The 20,870-nt window shown below is 41.4% G+C and overlaps 1 protein-coding gene across 1 annotated transcript; it reads left to right on the top strand.

The window, feature by feature from the left end:
- Positions 1–286: 286 nt before the first annotated feature.
- LOC104802985 (auxin transport protein BIG) lies at positions 287–18,682 on the top strand. Its single transcript, XM_010526830.2, has 14 exons — positions 287–640; positions 1,223–1,329; positions 1,834–1,999; positions 2,097–8,140; positions 8,418–9,014; positions 9,111–9,288; positions 9,462–9,696; positions 9,776–14,287; positions 14,367–14,589; positions 15,028–15,432; positions 15,609–15,752; positions 15,960–16,985; positions 17,109–17,579; positions 17,662–18,682. The coding sequence occupies exons 1-14, from the start codon at positions 364–366 to the stop codon at positions 18,463–18,465; spliced, it is 15,189 nt and encodes a 5,062-aa protein (XP_010525132.1). The 5' UTR covers positions 287–363; the 3' UTR covers positions 18,466–18,682.
- The last annotated feature ends 2,188 nt before the right edge of the window (positions 18,683–20,870 follow it).

Below are 20,870 nucleotides of genomic sequence, written 5' to 3'. Positions count from 1 at the left end.
TTTTGGATAATCGAATGAAGTTTTTATTTTGAGTTTTAATTATCAGTGATCTTCAAAAAAACAAAACAAAAGATAATATCTTAAATACAGGATTTTAAAATAATAATGATAATTTCATGTAATACAATTTTACAAACTCGATTCAATATGGCGGTGGACATTTAAAGTAAAATGACAGAAACATCCCTCTGCTGCTCGAATAATATCAAAGCAACCTTCCCCTCTCTACACAGTTTTGGGTTGTCTTTTCTTCAACATTTTCTTGATTCTTTTACCATAAACCCTTCTTTTCCCCTTTCTGGTCTTTCCCCCAGCTAATCTTCATCATTGCTTCTCCCGCCGTGCTTCTACGCCTCTCCGGAGATGGCAGAAGACTTGGCGAATCTCTGCCGGTTTCTCTTCGAGGAGAGTGATTTACCCTCGCCTGCATCTGCCGATCTCTTTCTTCGCCGCCTCCGATCCGATGACTCGATCAAGCGCGGTCTCCGCCTTTTCTATCTTATCCTCCGTGACGCCGTCTCTCCGATCGGCGGAGATGATGACTCCGGTAAGCTACGGTTGGAGGACTGGTCGGATTCGCAGGTTCAGACTGCTGTTTCCATCGCACGGGCGGTCCTTCTCCTGCTTCGATCTCTATCAGGTACCGAGTTCGTCGTGACTTGGTCTTTGTGAGTGTTCCGCTAGTAAGACCGATCGACTGCGATCTAGCTTTAGATGCTGATCAAAGGGTAGTGGTTCTAGTGATTGTTTTCATGCTATTAGGAGATATGGTCCGCGTTGTTAATGTATACTGGGTCGATGGAGAAGAGATGGAAATGGTATACGACTTACGACTATGTTAGTGAACTTGCTAATCTATAGATTATAGTCCGTTTGGGCATTCTGGGCTTTGCAGTCTTTTGTCTTTAGCTTTATAGAACTTGTGCTACTCACTGGGAGATGGAAAATGATCTAGTTTACCTTCCCGGAAGAAAGTAAAGTAGGTTTCTGAGATGGTAACTTTGATCTTCTGTTCTTGGGTTTATCTTATCTCAGGTTAAGGTTATTCACTTTTATGTGACTATATGGTTCAGTCTGTTTCTTTTACATGCATGTTGTTCGACCGAAAGATTCACCATTGTAATGTCTTAGATTTAGTTTTAGCAGTAGACAACTGTTGCTCTGACCTATCTGCGGGATGCTGTGGTTATACTGACCGGTTTCGTGGTTTTTGGTGTCTCAGTGGACCAGGTAGATCCGATAGTTTTGGGTGTTACTCAAGAAATTATGGAATTTTCTCTCTGTTTCTTGGAGAAGTTGGACTTCAGGCGAAGTGATCTGAGGAAAGAGGTTTGTAGTTTATTTGGTCTGCTAAATCTACACTAGTGGTGAGGCTAATGCTGATTGTGCCTTGTTCAGAGATCTGTCGACAACAATTATAGTTTGGGTTAGCTGTTGAGTTTTACTGAGTAAATTAGTTTTAGATTGGAAAACGCTTACAATTGAGAAGGTTGATATTTCTTGCACATAGATGGAACCTTCTGGAATGATGTTATTTGTACTTTGTGGAAACTTTCTTGTACAGTGTTTTTTCTGATATGGAATTTCAACTTGTTGTGAAAGTCTTCATGTGTTTGTTGACTCTGATGGCTAGGTTTCAGTGATTTACATGTCGTGTGTCCTTTTTCTGATATTTTCTACCAAAATCATTTGCAGAATCTAGCTAGTGCCTTCTTGCGTAATACTGCCTGGTGACTTAAATTCGACTTCATGTCTGATATTTTTTTATCTTGTTTTAATTATGTTTTGAACTCTAGTTGCTAATATTTCGCCTAATTTTTTTGTTTGGTTCAGATAAACATTGACACAGTATTGGAGATTGCCTCTTTTGATGGAAATGAGAAACATTATGATGTATTGCCAGCTGTCAATCCTGATCATGCTGCAGATCTATGGCCAGGGTTTTCTGTTTTGCGTGACGATATTGAGCCATATAGCCTTGTTCAATGTACTTTTCAAGGTATCCTTTCTAAGCTTCACTAAATGAATCGCTTCCTTGTACTTTTCTTTAAGTTTGGAGACAAGATGCCCTTAACGCTCTTTCACTTGTCAAGCAGGTGGCAGGTGTTCAAATGAAGACAAACCAGTAGACCATCTTCTCATAGAGTTAATGTCTGAATGTGTTCAACCTGATGGCCAGATTCAATTAGTAGGAAAGCCCTCTTTTCCCCAAGATCTGAGAAAGCTGAATCCTTTGACACGACACCTGTTAGTTGTTCACCTCGGTTGTGTTCGGCGTCTGATCATGGTCTGTAAAGAACTCATCCAATTGCCCGACGGATTTGATGAGAAGATGATTGATCCAGATCTTCTTGATAGACTATCCTTCTGCTTAAGAATTCTGAAGCTGCTTGGAAGTCTTTCCAAAGATGTCCATGGTATAGAAAATGATGCTGCATTGCTGCGAGCGGTAGCTTTATTTGCAGATGCATTACCTAACCTGTTTGGAGTTTTCTTAGATTTCTCGAACCACGCTGCTGTAGAGGGTAATATTGAGAGCCTTTCTCTTGCCTTGGTTGAAGGATTTCTTAGTCTTCTCCAAAATATTTTTGGCAAGAACAATGTTTTCCAGAATGTTGAAGCATGTATAGCTGCTGGTCTGGTGAGGAGTTTAGATGCCTCAGTGTGGAGGTATGATGCATCCTCATGTAATGTGAGATCTCCACTTGCTTACTTCCCTCGGACTGTTATCTACATGTGCAGACTCATTCAAGATATCAAGAGACAAGCATATCATATCCAAGATCTGAAGGTGTTTGGTCCAGAATTCAACTGTGACAATGCGAATGCATCTGTTGATTTTGCTTATTGTCATCTGCAGCAGGAAAAGATTCTCTTGCACAAGTGCTTTACTGCAGAGGAAATAATGAAGCTGATATTTCCTTCATCAAGTCTGTGGGTGGACAATCTCTTTCATCTTGTTTATTTCCTTCACCGTGAAGGCGCAAAATTGCGGCCGAAGGTGGAGAGAATCAGTTCCTTAAGATCCAATAGTATTGCGGAAGTTGAAAGTCAAATATCTCATGAAGATGATGCCCTGTTTGGAAACTTGTTTTCCGAGTGTAGTCGCTCTCTGTGTTCCATCGAGCCATATGATCAACCACCAGTTGCTGTCAGCAACAATTTACCGTTGCAAGCTGCTAGGGAACTGCTGAGCTTTCTTAAAACATGCATATTTTGTCATGAATGGCTTCCTACAGTATATGAAGATGGATGCAAAGCGCTTGATGTGTGTCACATCGATATTCTGCTCAATATATTGAGCTGTAGTTTCTGTTGTCTTGAAGACAAGGCTTCTGATAGTGGTTGTATGCTCCAAGAAGAGGGAAAGTCTGGGTATATCAGTTCCGAGCTGTTATTCAATCTGCTGAGAACCCATGCTCTGTCCGATTCTCTTGAATCTTACCTTATTCGGCAAATTCTGGTAGTTGAAAACGGTAACTTCAAATATACCGATAAGACCTTGGCGCTGCTGGCTCACACAATTTTTTGTAGGCCAGGCTTGGCTGGGGCACAGTTGAGAACCAAAATTTGTGATGGTTTTGTTACTTTCATTGCTGAGAGGGCTAATGAAATCTGTTCTGGAGGCTTGAATCCCAATGAGTTCACTGTGGGTCTTCCCTCGGCTTTCCATGTTCAGATTGTTCTAATGGCATTCCATTTATCAGCTGAAGCAGAAAAGACTAATTTGTCAAATCTTATTGCTTCATGCCTGCATAAGATTAATGTCCCATCAGGAGTATTTTGTGGCCCTCAGTTGTCCTGTTGGGCAATGCTAATCTCGAGGTTGTTAGTGCTATTGCGCCATATGTTATATTATCCAAGCACATGTCCGACATCATTGCTTCTGGATGTACGGTCAAAACTGAGGGAAGTTCGTGGCACTGGCACTAATTTGCATGTTAGTGATGGTGATCAATCATCTTCGTGGGTGTCTCTTGTAGCGAAGGATATAATTGAATCATGGGCAGAGGAGGAGTCATTGGCCAGCTTGATCAGTGAGATGATTGACGCTGTCCCCCATCCTCCTGGAGTGCAAATGGATGTGGCTGCTGCGAAACCCCTATGCTTGAATTGGGGAGATCTGTCTGCAACTCTGTTCCAGATTTTGGGGCTGTGGAAGGGCAAAAAGCCACAAAATGTGGAGGAATTGATAGTTGAAAGATATGTTTTCATGCTTTCTTGGGATATTTCTCTTGTTAGCTGTGCATTGGATAGTCAGCCTTCATTCAATGTTGACTACAATAATTTGGACATATCTAGCATTGAGGACCTCATCCGCACCAGTCATTTGCTGTTAGGCCACTCCAATGTTGCTGTTAAAGATGTTGAGCTGAGAAGCATCCTTATCAGAGTTCTTTATCAGCTTCATGCAGCCACTGGGCAAGGGGTTGATGACCTGGGGTGGGATTTTATCCGGGAAGGATCCTGGCTCTCCCTTCTATTGTATTTTCTGAACGCTGGCATCTGGGGCTATTGCAAGAAAAAATCATGTCCAGAAATTGATTCATTCTGGAGGGAATGCACATTGGTTGACGCTGAGTACAGTGATGCTGCAGAAGGCATCGTATCTTGCTTGATGGAAGCTGGTGATACTGCAGAATTGCTCAGAATGCTGTCATCATTACTTAGCAAATATTTACAAGTGTATAAGAAAGCTTTCCTTGCAACTTCCAGTACTGGCAATGACCATGCTAGTAGTCCACCATTCTTGCTACTTCTTAAGCATACCCAGTTTGGTAGAAGTCTCCAGGCTGAATTTGAGAAAAATGGTGGCAGTTCTCTCCATCTTCAATGCATTTTGTACCTGTCAAAACTTGATGCAGTTGGTGATAGAAGAGGTTTGGGTATTTTATGCAAAGTTTTATGGGAATCCATGGTACATGGCTTTCCAAGTAGTCTTCAGATCTCTAGCGCAGCTCTTCTTTCATGTACTCTAAGCATAAGATCCATTTTACTGTCAATATTTGGTTTGTTCAAGCTGGACAACTCAATGGCTAAAGTCGTTGCTGATCGTAGCATGCTAAAGGAGCTGCTTAGCGCTGTCATGATTATTAAGTTTGATAAAATCTTTGAAAGCTTGCATGGGAAGTGTGAGGAGATCCTCCAAAACGTATATGCTGCCTTGGAGCTTCCAGATTTTTCCCAGTTGTTCCTTCTGAAAGACATGGAAGGATTTGTAACAGATATCAGTGCTGGGGAGATAAATGACAGCAATGTGCTTGAAAGAGTGATTACTGAGATTGTGGATGTTATGGATAAACTTAGCAAAGATTCTTCAAGGTCTAATATTTTTAAATTTTATCTTGGGGTAGATGCAATCTCTAAGCATGCCTGCGAATTCTATCAGTTGCAACGTGGTGATCTGTCTGTTTTGATTGACTCACTGGATTACTGTTCGTCGGAATTGGTAAACACAAAAGTACTCAACTTCCTTGTTGATATCTTGTCTGCAGAGTTGTGCTCTGATCTCAGGAGAAGGATAAGCCAAAAATTTATTGACATGGACGTGGTAAATTTGTCTGGGTGGCTGGAGAGAAGGCTGTTGGGTTCCCTAGTAGAGGCAATAGATGGAAAAAAGATGGCAAGAGGAAATTCTCTTCCTTTCAGAGAAGCAGCAATGAATTTTATTAACTGTCTTGTGTCATCGACATCTGACTCATCTAGTAGGGAATTACAGGATCATTTATTTGAGGCCATGCTGATCTCCCTCGATACTGCTTTTCTGTTATTTGATATCCACATGGCCGTGTCACACTTCCATTTTGTTCTTCAGCTCGCTAGGGAAGAAAACCTGATGAAGTTGCTTTTGAAGAGATCTCTAAAACTGATGGAGAAGCTCGCAGGCAATGAAAAGCTGCTTTCAGGTCTGAAGTTTCTTTTCAGTGTGATGGCCACTTTGTTAAGAAATTGTGGTTCTCCAAGATATGGAGAGATTTCCCGTGGAAACTCCAGCAATAAGAATACTGCAACAGTTCATTCAGTTCCAAAACCTGCAGGATCAGTGAAGAAATCTCAAGCATTAACTCTCTCAGTTGATCAGGAAGGGGGCTCCACACCACTTGAATGTGATGTGACTTCTGTTGATGAAGATGAAGATGATGGAACATCTGATGGTGAAGTAGCCAGCTTAGACAAGGAAGATGAAGAAGATGGTAACAGTGAGAGATCTCTTGCCTCAAAAGTTTGTACATTTACTTCCAGTGGTAGCAATTTCATTGAACAGCACTGGTATTTTTGTTACACCTGTGACCTCACTGTATCAAAGGGTTGTTGTTCTGTTTGCGCAAAAGTTTGCCACCGAGGACACCGTGTTGTCTATTCACGATCAAGTCGGTTTTTCTGTGACTGTGGGGCTGGGGGTGTTAGGGGTAGCAGTTGTCAGTGCTCGAAGCCCCGCAAGGTCACCAACACTGGAAGCACTCCTGCTCGTGGTGTGAGTACTTTTCAGTCTTTTTTACCCTTTTCTGAGGATGCAGACCAGCTTGCAGAAAGTGATTCAGATTTGGATGAAGATGGCACCTTGGAAGAAAACTGTGATGTGTTATCTATACCTAAAGAAATTCAACATCGGATGCCATTACTACTGGAAGAGCTTGGCATAGAGGATCGGGTTATGGAACTTTGCTCTTCTTTGCTGCTGTCCATAACTGGAAAACGAGACTCTGGCCTTTCAAAAGATAAGCAAGTTAGTCTTGGAAAAGACAAGGTTCTTTTATTTGTCACTGATCTTTTGCAGCTGAAAAAAGCATATAAAAGCGGATCACTAGACCTGAAAATCAAGGCTGACTATGCGAATGCTAAGGACCTTAAATCTCATATAGCCAGTGGCTCTCTTGTTAAGTCACTGCTCAGTGTCAGTGTTCGAGGTCGCCTTGCAGTTGGAGAAGGTGATAAAGTTTCCATATTTGATGTTGGACAGCTGGTAGGACAAGCCACAATTGCACCCATAAATGCAGACAAGGCCAACGTTAAACCGCTTTCCAGGAATATTGTTCGCTTTGAGATCGTGCATCTTTCTTTCAACTCAGTTGTGGAGAGTTATCTTGCTGTAGCAGGTCTTGAAGATTGCCAGATACTTACTTTGAATCATAGAGGTGAAGTGACTGACAGGCTTGCTGTTGAGCTTGTCCTAGAAGATGCATACATCAGGCGAATAGACTGGGTTCCTGGTTCACAGGTTCAACTAATGGTGGTAACCAATAAATTCGTAAAGATTTACGATTTATCCCTGGATAACATCAGTCCAACACACTACTTCACCTTGTCAAATGGCATGATTGTGGATGCAACCCTTTTTGTTGCTTCTCGTGGGAGGTTAATTCTTATTGTCCTTTCCGAACAAGGGAACCTGTATCGGTTTGAATTATCTTTGGGTGAAAATGCCGGGGCAACACCTCTAAAGGAAATCATTGAGATTAGGGGCAAGGATGTTAAGGGAAAGGGCTCATCTGTTTATTTCTCTCCAACATATCGACTTCTTTTCATATCCTATCTGGATGGAACTTCTCTAGTGGGTAGGCTTAGCCTGGACGCAACATACTTCACAGAGACATCTTGCATATTTGAAGAGGAACCAGATGGTAAACAAAGGGCGGCTGGACTGCATCGTTGGACAGAGTTGTTGGTTGGTAGTGGGTTATTTGTTTGCTTCTCCAGCTTGAAGTCGAATACTGCATTAGTTCTATCCATGGGAGGTGATGAAATATGTGCACAGAATCTCCGTCATCCTACAGGATCATCTTCCCCTATAGTTGGAATGACTGCATATAAACCTCTGTCAAAAGACAATATCCATTGTCTTGTTCTCCATGATGATGGCAGCCTTCAGATATACTCTCATGTTCTGATGGGAGTTGATTCAGGTTCAAGTGCCACTGCTGAAAAAGTGAAAAAGTTGGGATCTAAGATCCTTAGTAATAAAGTATATGCCGGTGCAAAGCCAGATTTCCCCCTTGATTTCTTTGAAAAAACAGTCTGTATCTCAGCAGATGTTAGACTTGGTGGTGATGTTATTAGAAATGGTGATTCTGAAGGAGCGAAACAGAATTTGGCATCTGAGGATGGCTTTATTGAGAGCCCTAGTCCTATGGGCTTCAAGGTATGGCTGGCGTTCCTCTTAACACTTCTTGAAAATTCTCACATTGTCACATGCCCTTTCATCTACTATTAGTAGTATTTCTGAAGTTATATATCCCTGTACTACCTTTTAATTGTTGGGGTTTTGTAGTGTCCTGACTATACAATTGTTATTTATATGGGTATCTGGTTGTGATTTTGCTTGTCTCCATGATTCAATGGCCCTTCTGACTAGTTACTTAGTATTTTTTTCTTTTCCTTGAGGCATCTTCGTTATTTATTCTCCTTTTCATGTGCAGATATCAGTCTCCAATCCAAACCCTGATATTGTTATGGTTGGCCTCCGTGTGCATGTGGGTAATACATCGGCAAGCTCTATACCTTCTGAGATTACCATTTTTCAGAGGTTGATAAAGATGGATGAGGGCATGCGGTGCTGGTATGACATTCCATTTACAGTGGCTGAATCTCTTCTGGCTGATGAAGATTTCGTAATCGCTGTTGGGCCAACCTTTAGTGGAACTGCATTGCCAAGAATAGACTCACTTGAAGTATATGGTCGCGCTAAAGATGAATTTGGCTGGAAAGAGAAAATGGAAGCTGTGCTAGATATGGAAGCTCGTGTCCTTGGTTGCGGTTCCCTGGTTGCAGGATCTAGAAAGAAGCGAGCTTCAATTCATTCTGCTTCCATTCAGGAGCAAGTTTTTGCAGATGGTCTCAAGCTTCTAGCAAATTTTTATTCAGTTTGTAGGGCACCACAAGAAGTGAAGCTTAGCGAAGTCAAGTGCAAGCAGCTACTGGAAGCAATCTTTGAGAGCGACAGGGAAACCTTGTTACAAGCTGCAGCTTGCCGTGTTTTGCATTCTGTTTTTCCAGAAAAGGAGATGTACTACCAAGTACTGTTCATTTGAAAAAATATCATGTGTTATTTGATTGCATGTTCTGATACATTTGTGTTTTTGAGTCCTTTTCTGACTCATCTTTTGTTTTAGGTCAAAGACACCATGCGGCTTCTTGGAGTCATCAAGGCAACCTCTATTCTTTCTTCAAGTTTGGGTGTTTCCGGTGCTGGGGGTTGGATTGTCAAAGAATTCAGTGCTCAGATGCAGGCAGTGTCTAAAATTGCCTTGACACGAAAATCAAATTTTTCCAGCTTTCTGCAGATGAATGGTATATATGAATATATGTTAGTATGGTTACTGTATCTGCTTGTATGTGTAGTACAAACACAAATATCTCCTTTTACCGTGAATTAGGTAGTATGGTAGATCATCCGTCGTACTGAATAATGTCATCATTGGTGTGAGGTTGTGTAATTATTCTAACATGCGTATGATTTGTAGGTTCCGAGGTAGTGGATAGTCTGATGCACGTGCTGTGGGGAATTTTGGAATCCGAGCCCCTTGATACCCAAACAATGAATAACATTGTGATGTCCTCCGTTGAATTGATCTATAGCTATGCTGAGTGCTTGGCATCTCAAGGGAAGGATGCTGATATGCATTCTGTAGCTCCTGCTGTTCGGTTACTGAAAAAACTTATATTGTTCCCTAATGAAGCTGTGCAAACTTCTAGCAGGTATGTTATTCCGTAGGTATGGTTTGTATATCCAGTTTTCCTAAATTTGCATCTCAAATCTGACTAAATTTCTTTACAGCTTAGCCATATCGTCAAGATTACTTCAGGTTCCTTTCCCAAAGCAAACAATGTTGACCACAGATGATGCGGTAGATAATGTTACAACTCCTGCGATGCCTATCAGATCAGGGGGTGGCAGTGCACAAGTAATGATCGAGGAGGACTCAATAACTTCATCTGTCCATTACTGTTGTGATGGCTGCTCCACCGTTCCAATACTGAGGAGAAGGTGGCACTGCACTGTCTGTCCAGATTTTGATTTATGTGAGGCATGCTATGAAGTGTTAGATGCAGATCGTCTACCACCGCCTCACACTAGAGATCATCCTATGACAGCAATTGCAATTGACGTGGAATCACTAGGTGCAGACACCAACGAAATCCAGTTTTCTGCTGATGAAGCTGGTGTTTCAAACCTAATACCGGTAATAACTAGTAGTGGCTCGCAAACTTCAGCTCCCTCGATCCATGTCTTAGAACCGGGTGAGTCTGGTGAATTTTCTGCTTCAATGACCGATCCTGTCTCCATCTCGGCTTCAAAGCGTGCTGTGAATTCCTTGATTCTGTCTGAGCTTCTCGAAGAATTGAGCGGATGGATGGGGACAGCGTCTGGTGTTCAAGCTGTCCCTGTCATGCAATTACTTTACAGATTATCATCTGCCATTGGTGGAGCTTTCATGGATAGCTCAAATCCTGGAGACATAAGCTTAGAAAGGTTGATTAACTGGCTTTTGGAAGAAATCGACCTCAGCAAACCATTTTCTGCTAGAACTCGCTCTTCCTTCGGGGAAGTTGTGATCCTTGTGTTTATGTTTTTCACCTTGATGCTTCGAAATTGGCACCAGCCTGGCAGTGACAGTACTAGTTCCAGAGCAAGTGGAAGTACAGATGCACATGATCGGAGGAGTGCCCAGAGCTCCATTTCAATCGTTTCTCAGTCTTTAGATGCTCAAGAAAGAGAAGACTTTACATCTCAGCTGCTCCGAGCTTCCGGTCGCTTAAGGACCCAACAGTTTGTTAATTATCTAATGAACATACTTCAACAGCTGGTGCACGTTTTCAAGTCCCCTACTGCTAGTGCTGAATGTGGACATGGGTCAAGCTCTGGTTCTGGTTGTGGAGCCTTGTTAACAGTCCGGCGAGATTTATCTGCGGGTAACTATTCACCCTTCTTTTCGGATTCTTATGCAAAAGCTCATCGTACGGATATGTTTGTGGACTATCACAGGCTGCTGTTGGAGAATGTTTTTCGTTTAGTCTATACCCTTGTTAGACCTGAAAAACAAGAGAAGATGGGAGACAAAGAAAAGGTATGCAAGTCAGCTTCTTCTAAAGATTTGAAGTTGGATGGGTTCCAGGATGTTTTGTGCAGTTATATCAATAATCCGTATACAACATTTGTCAGAAGATACACAAGAAGGCTATTTCTGCATATCTGTGGAAGCAAAACTCAGTACTATAGTGTCCGGGATTCTTGGCAGTTTTCCAACGAAGTAAAAAGACTATACAAGCATGTTGAAAAATCTGGTGGTATTGAAAATAACGTTTCATATGAAAGGAGTGTCAAGATTGTGAGGTCTCTTTCTACAATTGGCGAAGTTGCCGCAGCACGGCCTCGGAACTGGCAGAAGTACTGTCTCCGGCATGGAGATGTTCTGTCTTTCCTGCTGAATGGGATATTCCATTTTGCAGAAGAATCTGTTATCCAGACTCTTAAACTCCTCAATTTGGCCTTTTATTCTGGAAAGGATGTGAGCAGCTCCTCACAAAGAGCTGAGACAAATGATGTAGGCACAGGTTCAAACCGATTAGGATCTCAGTCGCTGGAGTCGAAAAAGAAGAAGAAAGGTGAAGATGGAAATGACTCTGGTTCGGAAAAGTTATATGTGGATATGGAAGGGGTTGTAGACATTTTCAATGCAAAGGGTGGAGATGTCTTGAGGCAATTTATCGATATTTTTCTGCTTGAATGGAATTCGAGTGCTGTTCGCATGGAGGCAAAGTCCGCCATTTATGGCTTGTGGCATCATGGAAGGCCATCATTTAAAGAAAGTCTGTTAGCGGTTCTTTTGCAGAAGGTGAGGCACCTGCCGGCATATGGTCAGAATATTGTTGAGTATACAGAACTTGTCACTTTGTTGCTTGGAAAGGCTCCTGAAAACAACACAAAGCCAGCAATTAATGAACTTGTGGACCGTTGCCTTACCCCTGATGTTATTAGGTGTATTTTTGAGACGCTTCATTCTCAAAATGAACTCATCGCTAATCATCCAAATTCTCGAATTTACAGCACTCTGAGTAATCTCGTGGAATTCGATGGTTATTATCTAGAGAGTGAACCTTGTGTTGCCTGCAGTTCTCCCGATGTGCCATATAGCAGAATGAAGCTTGAAAGTTTGAAGTCAGAGACAAAGTTTACTGATAACCGCATCATTGTGAAATGCGCTGGGAGTTACACCATACAATCTGTGACCATGAATGTTCATGATGCACGCAAGTCAAAGTCGGTTAAAGTCCTAAATTTGTATTACAACAACCGACCCGTCTCGGATTTATCAGAGCTTAAAAACAACTGGTCACTGTGGAAGCGTGCCAAGAGTTGCCATCTCGCTTTCAACCAAACCGAGCTGAAGGTTGAATTCCCTATTCCTATAACTGCTTGTAACTTCATGATTGAGCTGGATTCTTTCTATGAGAATCTTCAGGCTTTGTCTCTTGAACCTTTGCAATGCCCGAGATGCAGCCGCCCTGTTACTGATAAGCATGGCATCTGCGGCAACTGTCATGAGAATGCTTATCAGTGCAGGCAATGCCGCAACATCAACTATGAAAATTTGGATTCATTTCTTTGTAATGAGTGTGGCTATAGCAAGTATGGGAGGTTTGAGTTTAACTTCATGGCGAAGCCGAGTTTCATATTTGATAACATGGAAAATGATGAAGATATGAAGAGGGGATTGGCTGCTATAGAAGCCGAGTCAGAAAATGCCCATAGGAGATATCAGCAACTCTTGGGTTTCAAGAAGCCACTTCTGAAAATAGTATCAAGCATTGGCGAAAGTGAAATGGATTCACAGCACAAGGATACTGTCCAGCAAATGATGGCGTCGTTACCTGGCCCCTCGTGCAAGATAAACCGCAAAATTGCTCTTTTGGGTGTACTGTATGGTGAGAAGTGCAAAGCCGCTTTTGATTCTGTAAGCAAAAGTGTTCAAACACTGCAAGGGCTTCGCCGAGTTTTGATGGTTTACCTGCATCAGAAAAACTCGAATTTTTCTTCAAGTGCCTCGAGATGTACAGTCTCAAGGACTCCAAACAATTGTTATGGCTGTGCCACTACTTTCGTCACCCAGTGTCTTGAGATTCTACAGGTGCTAGCGAAGCATCTGAGCTCCAGGAAACAGCTTGTTGCATCAGGTATCCTGTCTGAGTTGTTCGAGAATAATATTCACCAGGGTCCAAAAGCAGCCCGTTCTCAAGCTAGGGCTGCCCTGTGTACTTTCGCCGAGGGAGATCTGAATGCGGTGAACGAGTTGAACAACTTAATACAGAAGAAAATTATGTACTGCCTTGAACATCACCGTTCCATGGACATTGCGCTTGCCACTCGTGAAGAAATGTCTTTGCTTTCAGAAGTGTGCTCACTTCCTGATGAATTCTGGGAGTCAAGGCTGCGCCTTATTTTTCAGCTGCTATTTTCTTCCATAAAATTGGGCGCTAAACATCCTGCTATATCGGAGCACATAATTCTTCCTTGCCTTAAGATTATATCTCAGGCATGTACACCTCCGAAACCAGATGCAGCTGAGAAAGAGCAAACCATAGGAAAATCTACTACTGCTCAAGGTAAGGATGAGAATGGTGCTGGCATCTCAAAATCTTCAGAAACGATAGAGAATAACCTGGATGCGTCTCAGAAGACACAAGATATTCAACTGGTTAGTTACTTGGAGTGGGAGAAGGGAGCATCATATCTCGACTTTGTGAGGAGGCAATATAAAGCATCTCAGGCCATTAGAGGTGCCAGCCAAAGGTCTCGAGCCCACAGATCAGATTTCTTGGCACTTAAGTATGCACTTAGGTGGAAACGGCGCACTTGTAAAACATCTAAAGGTGGCTTAAAGGCATTTGAACTTGGGCCTTGGGTCTCAGAGGTTGTTCTTAGTGCTTGTTCTCAATCTATCAGGTCAGAGATGTGCACGCTGATCAGTTTACTTTGTGCTCAAAGCTCCCCAAGGTGCTACAGGCTGTTAAATTTGCTGATGGGTTTGCTACCCGCTACCCTTGCGGCAGGCGAAAGCAGTGCAGAGTACTTTGAATTACTCTTCAAAATGGTTGAATCAGAAGATGCTCGTCTGTTCCTGACTGTTCGGGGCTGTCTGACAGCAATCTGTAAATTGATCTCCCAGGAGGTGGTAAACATTGAATCTCTAGAAAGGAGTCTTCGGATTGACATTTCTCAGGGATTTAGCCTTCACAAGCTTATAGAGCTCCTTGGAAAGTTTTTAGAAGTTTCAAATATTCGATCTAGGTAAGTCTTTTAGAAGTTATTCCTAATTGATCACTCATCTTATTCAGATTTATATAATTCGATGATGATGATGGTGCAGATTCATGAGAGATAATTTGCTGTCACATGTCCTGGAGGCCCTCATTGTCATCCGTGGGTTGATAGTGCAGAAGACAAAGTTGATTAATGATTGCAATAGGCTGCTGAAAGATCTCCTTGATAGCCTGCTGCTAGAAAGCAGCGAAAACAAGCGGCAGTTTATCCGCGCATGTGTATCTGGTCTGCAAACCCATGCAGAGTTGAAAAAAGGCCGTACCTGTTTGGTAAGAAGAATCTATACTTAGACCGCCTTCCCCCCTTTGCAATTTATAATTCTTCTTGAGGATATTCATCATTTTACTCAAGCTAAAATATCTTCAGTAATGTGTCTTAAAAACATGTCGGTAGTGGTTTTTATAGTATTAGTATGTACCACGTTTGAGTACTTGCATATTGTTTAGCCGTTTAAAAAATCTCTGTGGCATACTTATGTGTCCAGTGAATTTTTAGTTACCCATGGAGCTGCACTCCATATGGATCTTATTTTCTCCTTTTTAGATATCTGAAAGAGTATTTTATCTTGCCTTTGGCTTGAGTTTCAGGAGTTAAGTTAGCATTGCTTAGTTTCCTTTTTGAGGGAGCTCATATCAGGTCTATCTGATTATATTATTCTGTTTCTTTTCAATTGTACTAAGTTTTGACCATTTCAATTTTAAATGCAGTTTATTCTTGAGCAGCTTTGTAATCTGATCTGTCCATCAAAGCCCGAGGCTGTATACATGCTGATCCTAAACAAGGCTCACACGCAAGAGGAGTTTATCAGGGGATCGATGACAAGAAATCCATATTCCAGTGCTGAAATCGGCCCACTGATGCGGGATGTTAAAAATAAGATTTGTCAGCAATTGGACATGTTAGGTCTACTGGAAGATGACTATGGCATGGAGTTACTTGTAGCTGGGAACATCATTTCACTGGATCTGAGCATAGCACAAGTATACGAGCAGGTCTGGAAGAAATCAAATACTCAATCTTCTAGTGTGTTGGCCAACTCCACGTTGGTAGCTTCAAGTGCTGCTGCTGCCAGCAGGGATTGCCCACCTATGACTGTGACATACAGACTTCAGGTTTGTAATCGCTCTGTGCCAGTGAACCTTTCCCTGGGGATAATGATGCAAAAAAAGAAAAAAAGAAAAATTGGATTTTGCTTAAGTAGATGCCTCTAAATGTTCAATAGGCTATGAAATACGTCACGCTTCGTGTTGTGTCTTATTCTGGTAGTGATACACTGCAATATTGGCAGGGACTTGATGGTGAAGCTACTGAGCCTATGATCAAGGAGTTGGAAGAAGATAGAGAAGAATCTCAAGATCCAGAGGTTGAGTTTGCAATAGCTGGTGCAGTCCGTGAATATGGTGGTCTGGAAATTTTACTTGATATGATCAAGGTACACACTTCTTAAACGACAAACCACTAGAATGTTAATTGCTCATTTCTCATCGCATTTTTGTTCACACTTTAGCTAAAGACTAGTCTCTTTTGTTCGCTCTTTTGTTTACAAGGAAAGATAAAGGGCTTTCTAAGAAACCAGTAATGTATTCAAATGAAGCTGGTTTAGTTCACAGATTCGAACTTACAGTACTTGATTTTGCAGCATCTACGAGATGATTTCAAATCCAACCAAGAGGAGATGGACGCAGTTCTTAATCTCCTAAACCATTGCTGCAAGATTAGAGAGAACAGGCGAGCCCTATTGAGGCTAGGGGCTTTAAGCCTGCTTCTTGAAACGGCTAGGCGAGCGTTTTCTGTAGATGCTATGGAGCCAGCCGAGGGCATTCTGTTGATTGTCGAAAGTTTGACGCTGGAAGCAAACGAAAGCGACAGCATCAGCGCCACACAAGGTGCTTTGACTGTCACTAACGAGGAAACGGGCACATGGGAACAGGCGAAGAAGATAGTGCTTATGTTCCTGGAAAGGCTAAGCCATCCTTCAGGTCTCAAGAAATCAAACAAACAGCAGAGGAACACAGAAATGGTTGCTAGAATCCTGCCTTACTTAACATACGGTGAGCCTGCAGCTATGGAAGCCCTTATACAGCATTTCAACCCTTACCTGCAAGACTGGGCTGAGTTTAATCGAGTTCAGAGACAATACGAGGAGAATCCCAAGGATGAGAGCACTGCGCAGCAAGCAATGAAGCAGAAGTTTACTGTGGAGAATTTCGTAAGGGTTTCGGAATCTCTCAAGACGAGTTCATGTGGGGAGAGGTTAAAGGATATAGTTCTGGAGAAGGGCATAATAGCTGTTGCTGTCAAACACCTCAAGGAAAGTTTCGCAGTCACGGGACAAGCTGGATTCAAATCTAGTGCCGAATGGCCATCAGCTCTTAAGCTTCCCTCGGTTCCCTTGATTTTGTCGATGTTAAGAGGCTTGTCAATGGGACATTTGCCGACGCAGACTTGCATTTACGAGGGAGGAATCTTACCCTTACTTCACGCCATGGAAGGAGTCTGTGTTGAGAACGAGATTGGAGCAAGGGCTGAAAACTTACTGGACACGCTCGCCGACAAGGAAGGAAAAGGAGATGGATATCTCGGAGAAAAGGTCCGTGCACTACGTGATGCCACCAAAGATGAAATGCGGCGTCGTGCTTTGAGAAAGAGGGAGGAGCTTCTGCAGGTATTTTCATTTTAGTCCGACCTTTAAAAATCTCCTAGGTTTCTCTCGATCGAGAAACGATGATGAATTCGTATCTGTTTGCAACGTTGACTAAGTTTTTTTTTTGCTTTCAATCTGTTTCAGGGACTCGGAATGCGTCAAGAACATGGAGGCGAACGGATTGTGGTGTCGCAGCCGATTCTCGAAGGTTTCGAGGACGTAGAGGAAGAAGAGGATGGTTTAGCTTGCATGGTGTGCCGAGAAGGCTACAAACTGAGACCCACTGATCTATTGGGAGTCTACTCTTACAGCAAACGTGTAAACCTCGGCGGAGAATGCGTTTACACCACCGTGAGCTCTTTCAACATTATTCATTTCCAATGCCACCAGGAAGCAAAGAGAGCAGATGCTGCTCTGAGAAATCCAAAGAAAGAGTGGGAAGGCGCTACCTTACGTAACAACGAATCTCTTTGCAATTCTCTCTTCCCCGTGAGAGGCCCATCTGTTCCGCTTGCACAATATGTACGTTACGTCGACCAGTACTGGGATAATCTCACTGCACTGGGTCGAGCCGACGGGACAAAACTTCGCCTATTGACCTATGACATTGTCTTGGTAAGTAACGTCTATCATTCTTAACCAAATCTTTTTTTCATACATGAATGAAGAACTTTGCTTATTATTCTTCATTATTTAGATGCTGGCACGATTTGCAACCGGGGCATCGTTCAGGGCAGACAGCCGAGGTGGAGGAAGGGAAAGCAATTCTCGTTTCTTGCCCTTCATGATCCAAATGGCACGACACCTTCTCGATCAGGGAGGACTGTCCCAGCGGACCAACATGGCCAATGCTTTGTCCTTGTACGTATCTTCGTCCTCATCATCATCGTCGTCACTAACGACGCCATGGGACACTCGACCTTCAACTCCTGGATCTCAGCCATCCGGGGGAACCGAGGAGACTGTCCAGTTCATGATGGTGAACTCGCTTCTCTCCGAGTCCTACGAATCGTGGCTCCAACACCGTCGCATCTTTCTCCAACGCGGAATCTACCACACTTTCATGCAGCACACGCATGGTCGCACATCATCATCAGAGTCAGCAACCTCGAGCAAAACCGTAAATCCAGAGGCTCTTTCAAGCGACGAGCTTCTCTCCATTGTCAGACCGATACTGGCATACACCGGGATGATCGAACAGCTTCAACAATTCTTCAAGGTCAAGAAACCATCGACCGTTGATCCGAACAAAAAGGAGGGAACAACGGTGGGCGGGGGGGAGCTCGAAGCATGGGAGATAGTGATGAAAGAGAAATTGATGAATGTGAAAGAAATGGCGGGTTTCTCGAAAGTGATGCTCTCGTGGCTCGACGACATGAACTCTTCAACCGATCTTCAGGAAGCGTTTGATGTCGTCGACGTCTTGGCTGATGTGTTGTCCGGCGGATTTACACAATGCGATGAGTTTGTCCGTTCAGCGATAAATGTCGGAAAAGGCTGAGTTTCTTTTTTTTTTTTGTTTTAATGGCCGTGTCTCTACGTTTTCGGGTGTTTTTGGCGTTTTGTTTGCGGAGGCAGAGACTGTCTTTGTTGTCATGTTGTATTGTGTAACCAGTAGTAGTAGTAGTACACGTAAAGCTCCTTTCCTTTCACACCGTCTTGCCCTCTTTTGGTAATTAATCAACTGAATGGACCTCCTTTACTGTTTGGGCCTTTCATTTTCATGTGCAATGTCCAAAGATTTCACCTTCATTTTCATGGGCCAATCAATAAACCCAAATAACATCCAAAAAAATCATCTTAAAGCTTTCTTTTATTGTTTTTATTTTCAATATATATACAACACACACACATATTATAATCATATATGGCCGAGCCACCACCGACAGAGTCTGCTCCTCGTGGGTGTAGTGATTGTAAAAGGCCTTTTCCTTACCAGATTATTTTTACAAAAAAAAATCAGTCAATTCTTTATAAAGTTTTTTTTTTTGGTATACAATGAATCATCATATTTTAAAACTATACTAAAATTTGGTCATGATTATTCTTAAGATCAAGCTTTAAATTTTTATGTCGCTTCTAAACTTTAGCTTTTTAAAAAATCGTTTGTTTTATGTTTTCTGTTTGATGTTATGTGTGGATCAAAAATTTATATATGAAATTGATATTTTTACTATTTTGTTTTATATGGTAGGAAAACAAAATAAATGAGGTGACAGCTTCCTCTCTCTCTCTCTCTCTCTCTCTTCTCCACCATTTCACAATGTATATTTTTCGTTTTTCTATGTTTTTTTGTATGGTGCGGAAATAAACATAGTATCATTATACGTATAGATTGCAGTATTATTACTTCATGATTTCTCCACCTATAGTGTGTATTTATATATATATATATATATAGGAAAGAATATCAAAATGAATCCAAAGATGGAGAGAATGATCAAACAAGAAACGCGGTTTGAGGTGTAAGAACACACACACACTTAACACATATAGGCTACATACAAATGCATGTATATGTGTCTGTGGGTGTTGATTTAAACGAGAAATGATGACTCGATGCTTTATATGTTTGAATACGATAAGATGATCATCAGAATTATAGAAATGTTGCATATATGTGTATGTATATATGTAATTGTTCAATTTTCTTCATCCTTTGGTGGTTTGATACGCGGTTTTCAAACTGTTTAAAATTCCATGTCGGTGGAATTACAAAATTCATTATACTTCACTTTCATATATATTAAATATAATGTTTCTAATTCTATCAATTCATCCCTTTATATATATATATACGCGCCCGTGTATATATATATCACATCCTATGGCTGTGATGAGACTTAACATTAGTGGGCTTTTTGTTACAACCCGTCCGTTTGGTATAACTTTAACGTCGACCAAATTTATCATAAATTCGTTCTTTTTCAAAGAAACAAAAGGACGAAAAAAAAATCCCTACTTCAGATCCGTTTCTTTTTAATTTCCGTTGGATTTTTATGTATTGTTTTAGCGTTAATAAACTCTATATATATATATATATATGTAAATATATGATTTCTACTTATAAACATGTTATATAGTATCTTAATATCAAATGTATATGCATTTCATAGTGATAAATATATTCATTTTTACAACGTTGTCAACTCTTAAGATCCAAGAATATGAATACGAGTGTACATATTGTGTGTGTGTGTACATATATATATATATATATATAGATATATGCATACGTAATACATGTAATAGAATAATTAAGTGCAAGGGAATAAGAGATGGATCACATGTCGGAATATATAACGAGGTTAGAGATAGAAGACAATATTGGCTCGAAGGAAAAGTTAAAAAAAAAATACAAAGCAAAAAATAAGACATTGTCACGGGGGTTGACCGATCCGACGTGGCGCGTGACGTGGCGAGCCACGTCGGATCGGTCAACTCGTTTTTTTGACCAAATAACGCTATGGACGAATATGGAACCGTTTAACAAGTTCAGGATTTAACGTGTTCAATTTTGCAAGTTTGGGAATTAATAGGCACATCTACAAATTTAGGAATTAATATTACTCCAAATTATAAATTTAAGAATTTTTAGGATTTTTTCCCTAATTAAAATAAACATATGATGGGAAATAAGCAAAATGGGTAATGCCTAACAATCATTTTCGACCAGCAAACATGAATGAGATATCTGATTAAGAAATCATAACCAACAACCAATATAAAAATAAAAAAATAAAAAATAAAATCCATAATCAGAATATAATCTGTGATGTAATAATGGTGAGTTGTAACCTATATAGCATCTCTCGATCAAATAATTAATACTTCCTTCGGATGTGCGTTCATGTACTTGTTTATATATATATATATATATATATATATATATTCTGTGTGTGTGTA

Source organism: Tarenaya hassleriana, unplaced genomic scaffold (genome assembly GCF_000463585.1).
Source record: "Tarenaya hassleriana unplaced genomic scaffold, ASM46358v1 Cleome8, whole genome shotgun sequence".
Classification (NCBI taxonomy): domain Eukaryota; kingdom Viridiplantae; phylum Streptophyta; class Magnoliopsida; order Brassicales; family Cleomaceae; genus Tarenaya; species Tarenaya hassleriana.
Note: the sequence above shows the minus strand (reverse complement) of the source record. Positions and strands in the feature narration are given on the sequence as shown.

What these genes read in the sequence shown, in the direction of transcription:
- LOC104802985 (XM_010526830.2), top strand. Translation starts at nt 364, where the DNA reads ATGGCAGAAGACTTGGCGAATCTCTGCCGGTTTCTCTTCGAGGAGAGT. An exon ending in CAGCTTTCTGCAGATGAATG is followed by an intron (nt 9,289 to 9,461) that starts GTATATATGAAT and finishes TATGATTTGTAG; the next exon opens with GTTCCGAGGTAGTGGATAGT. An exon ending in AGAGGGAGGAGCTTCTGCAG is followed by an intron (nt 16,986 to 17,108) that starts GTATTTTCATTT and finishes AATCTGTTTCAG; the next exon opens with GGACTCGGAATGCGTCAAGA.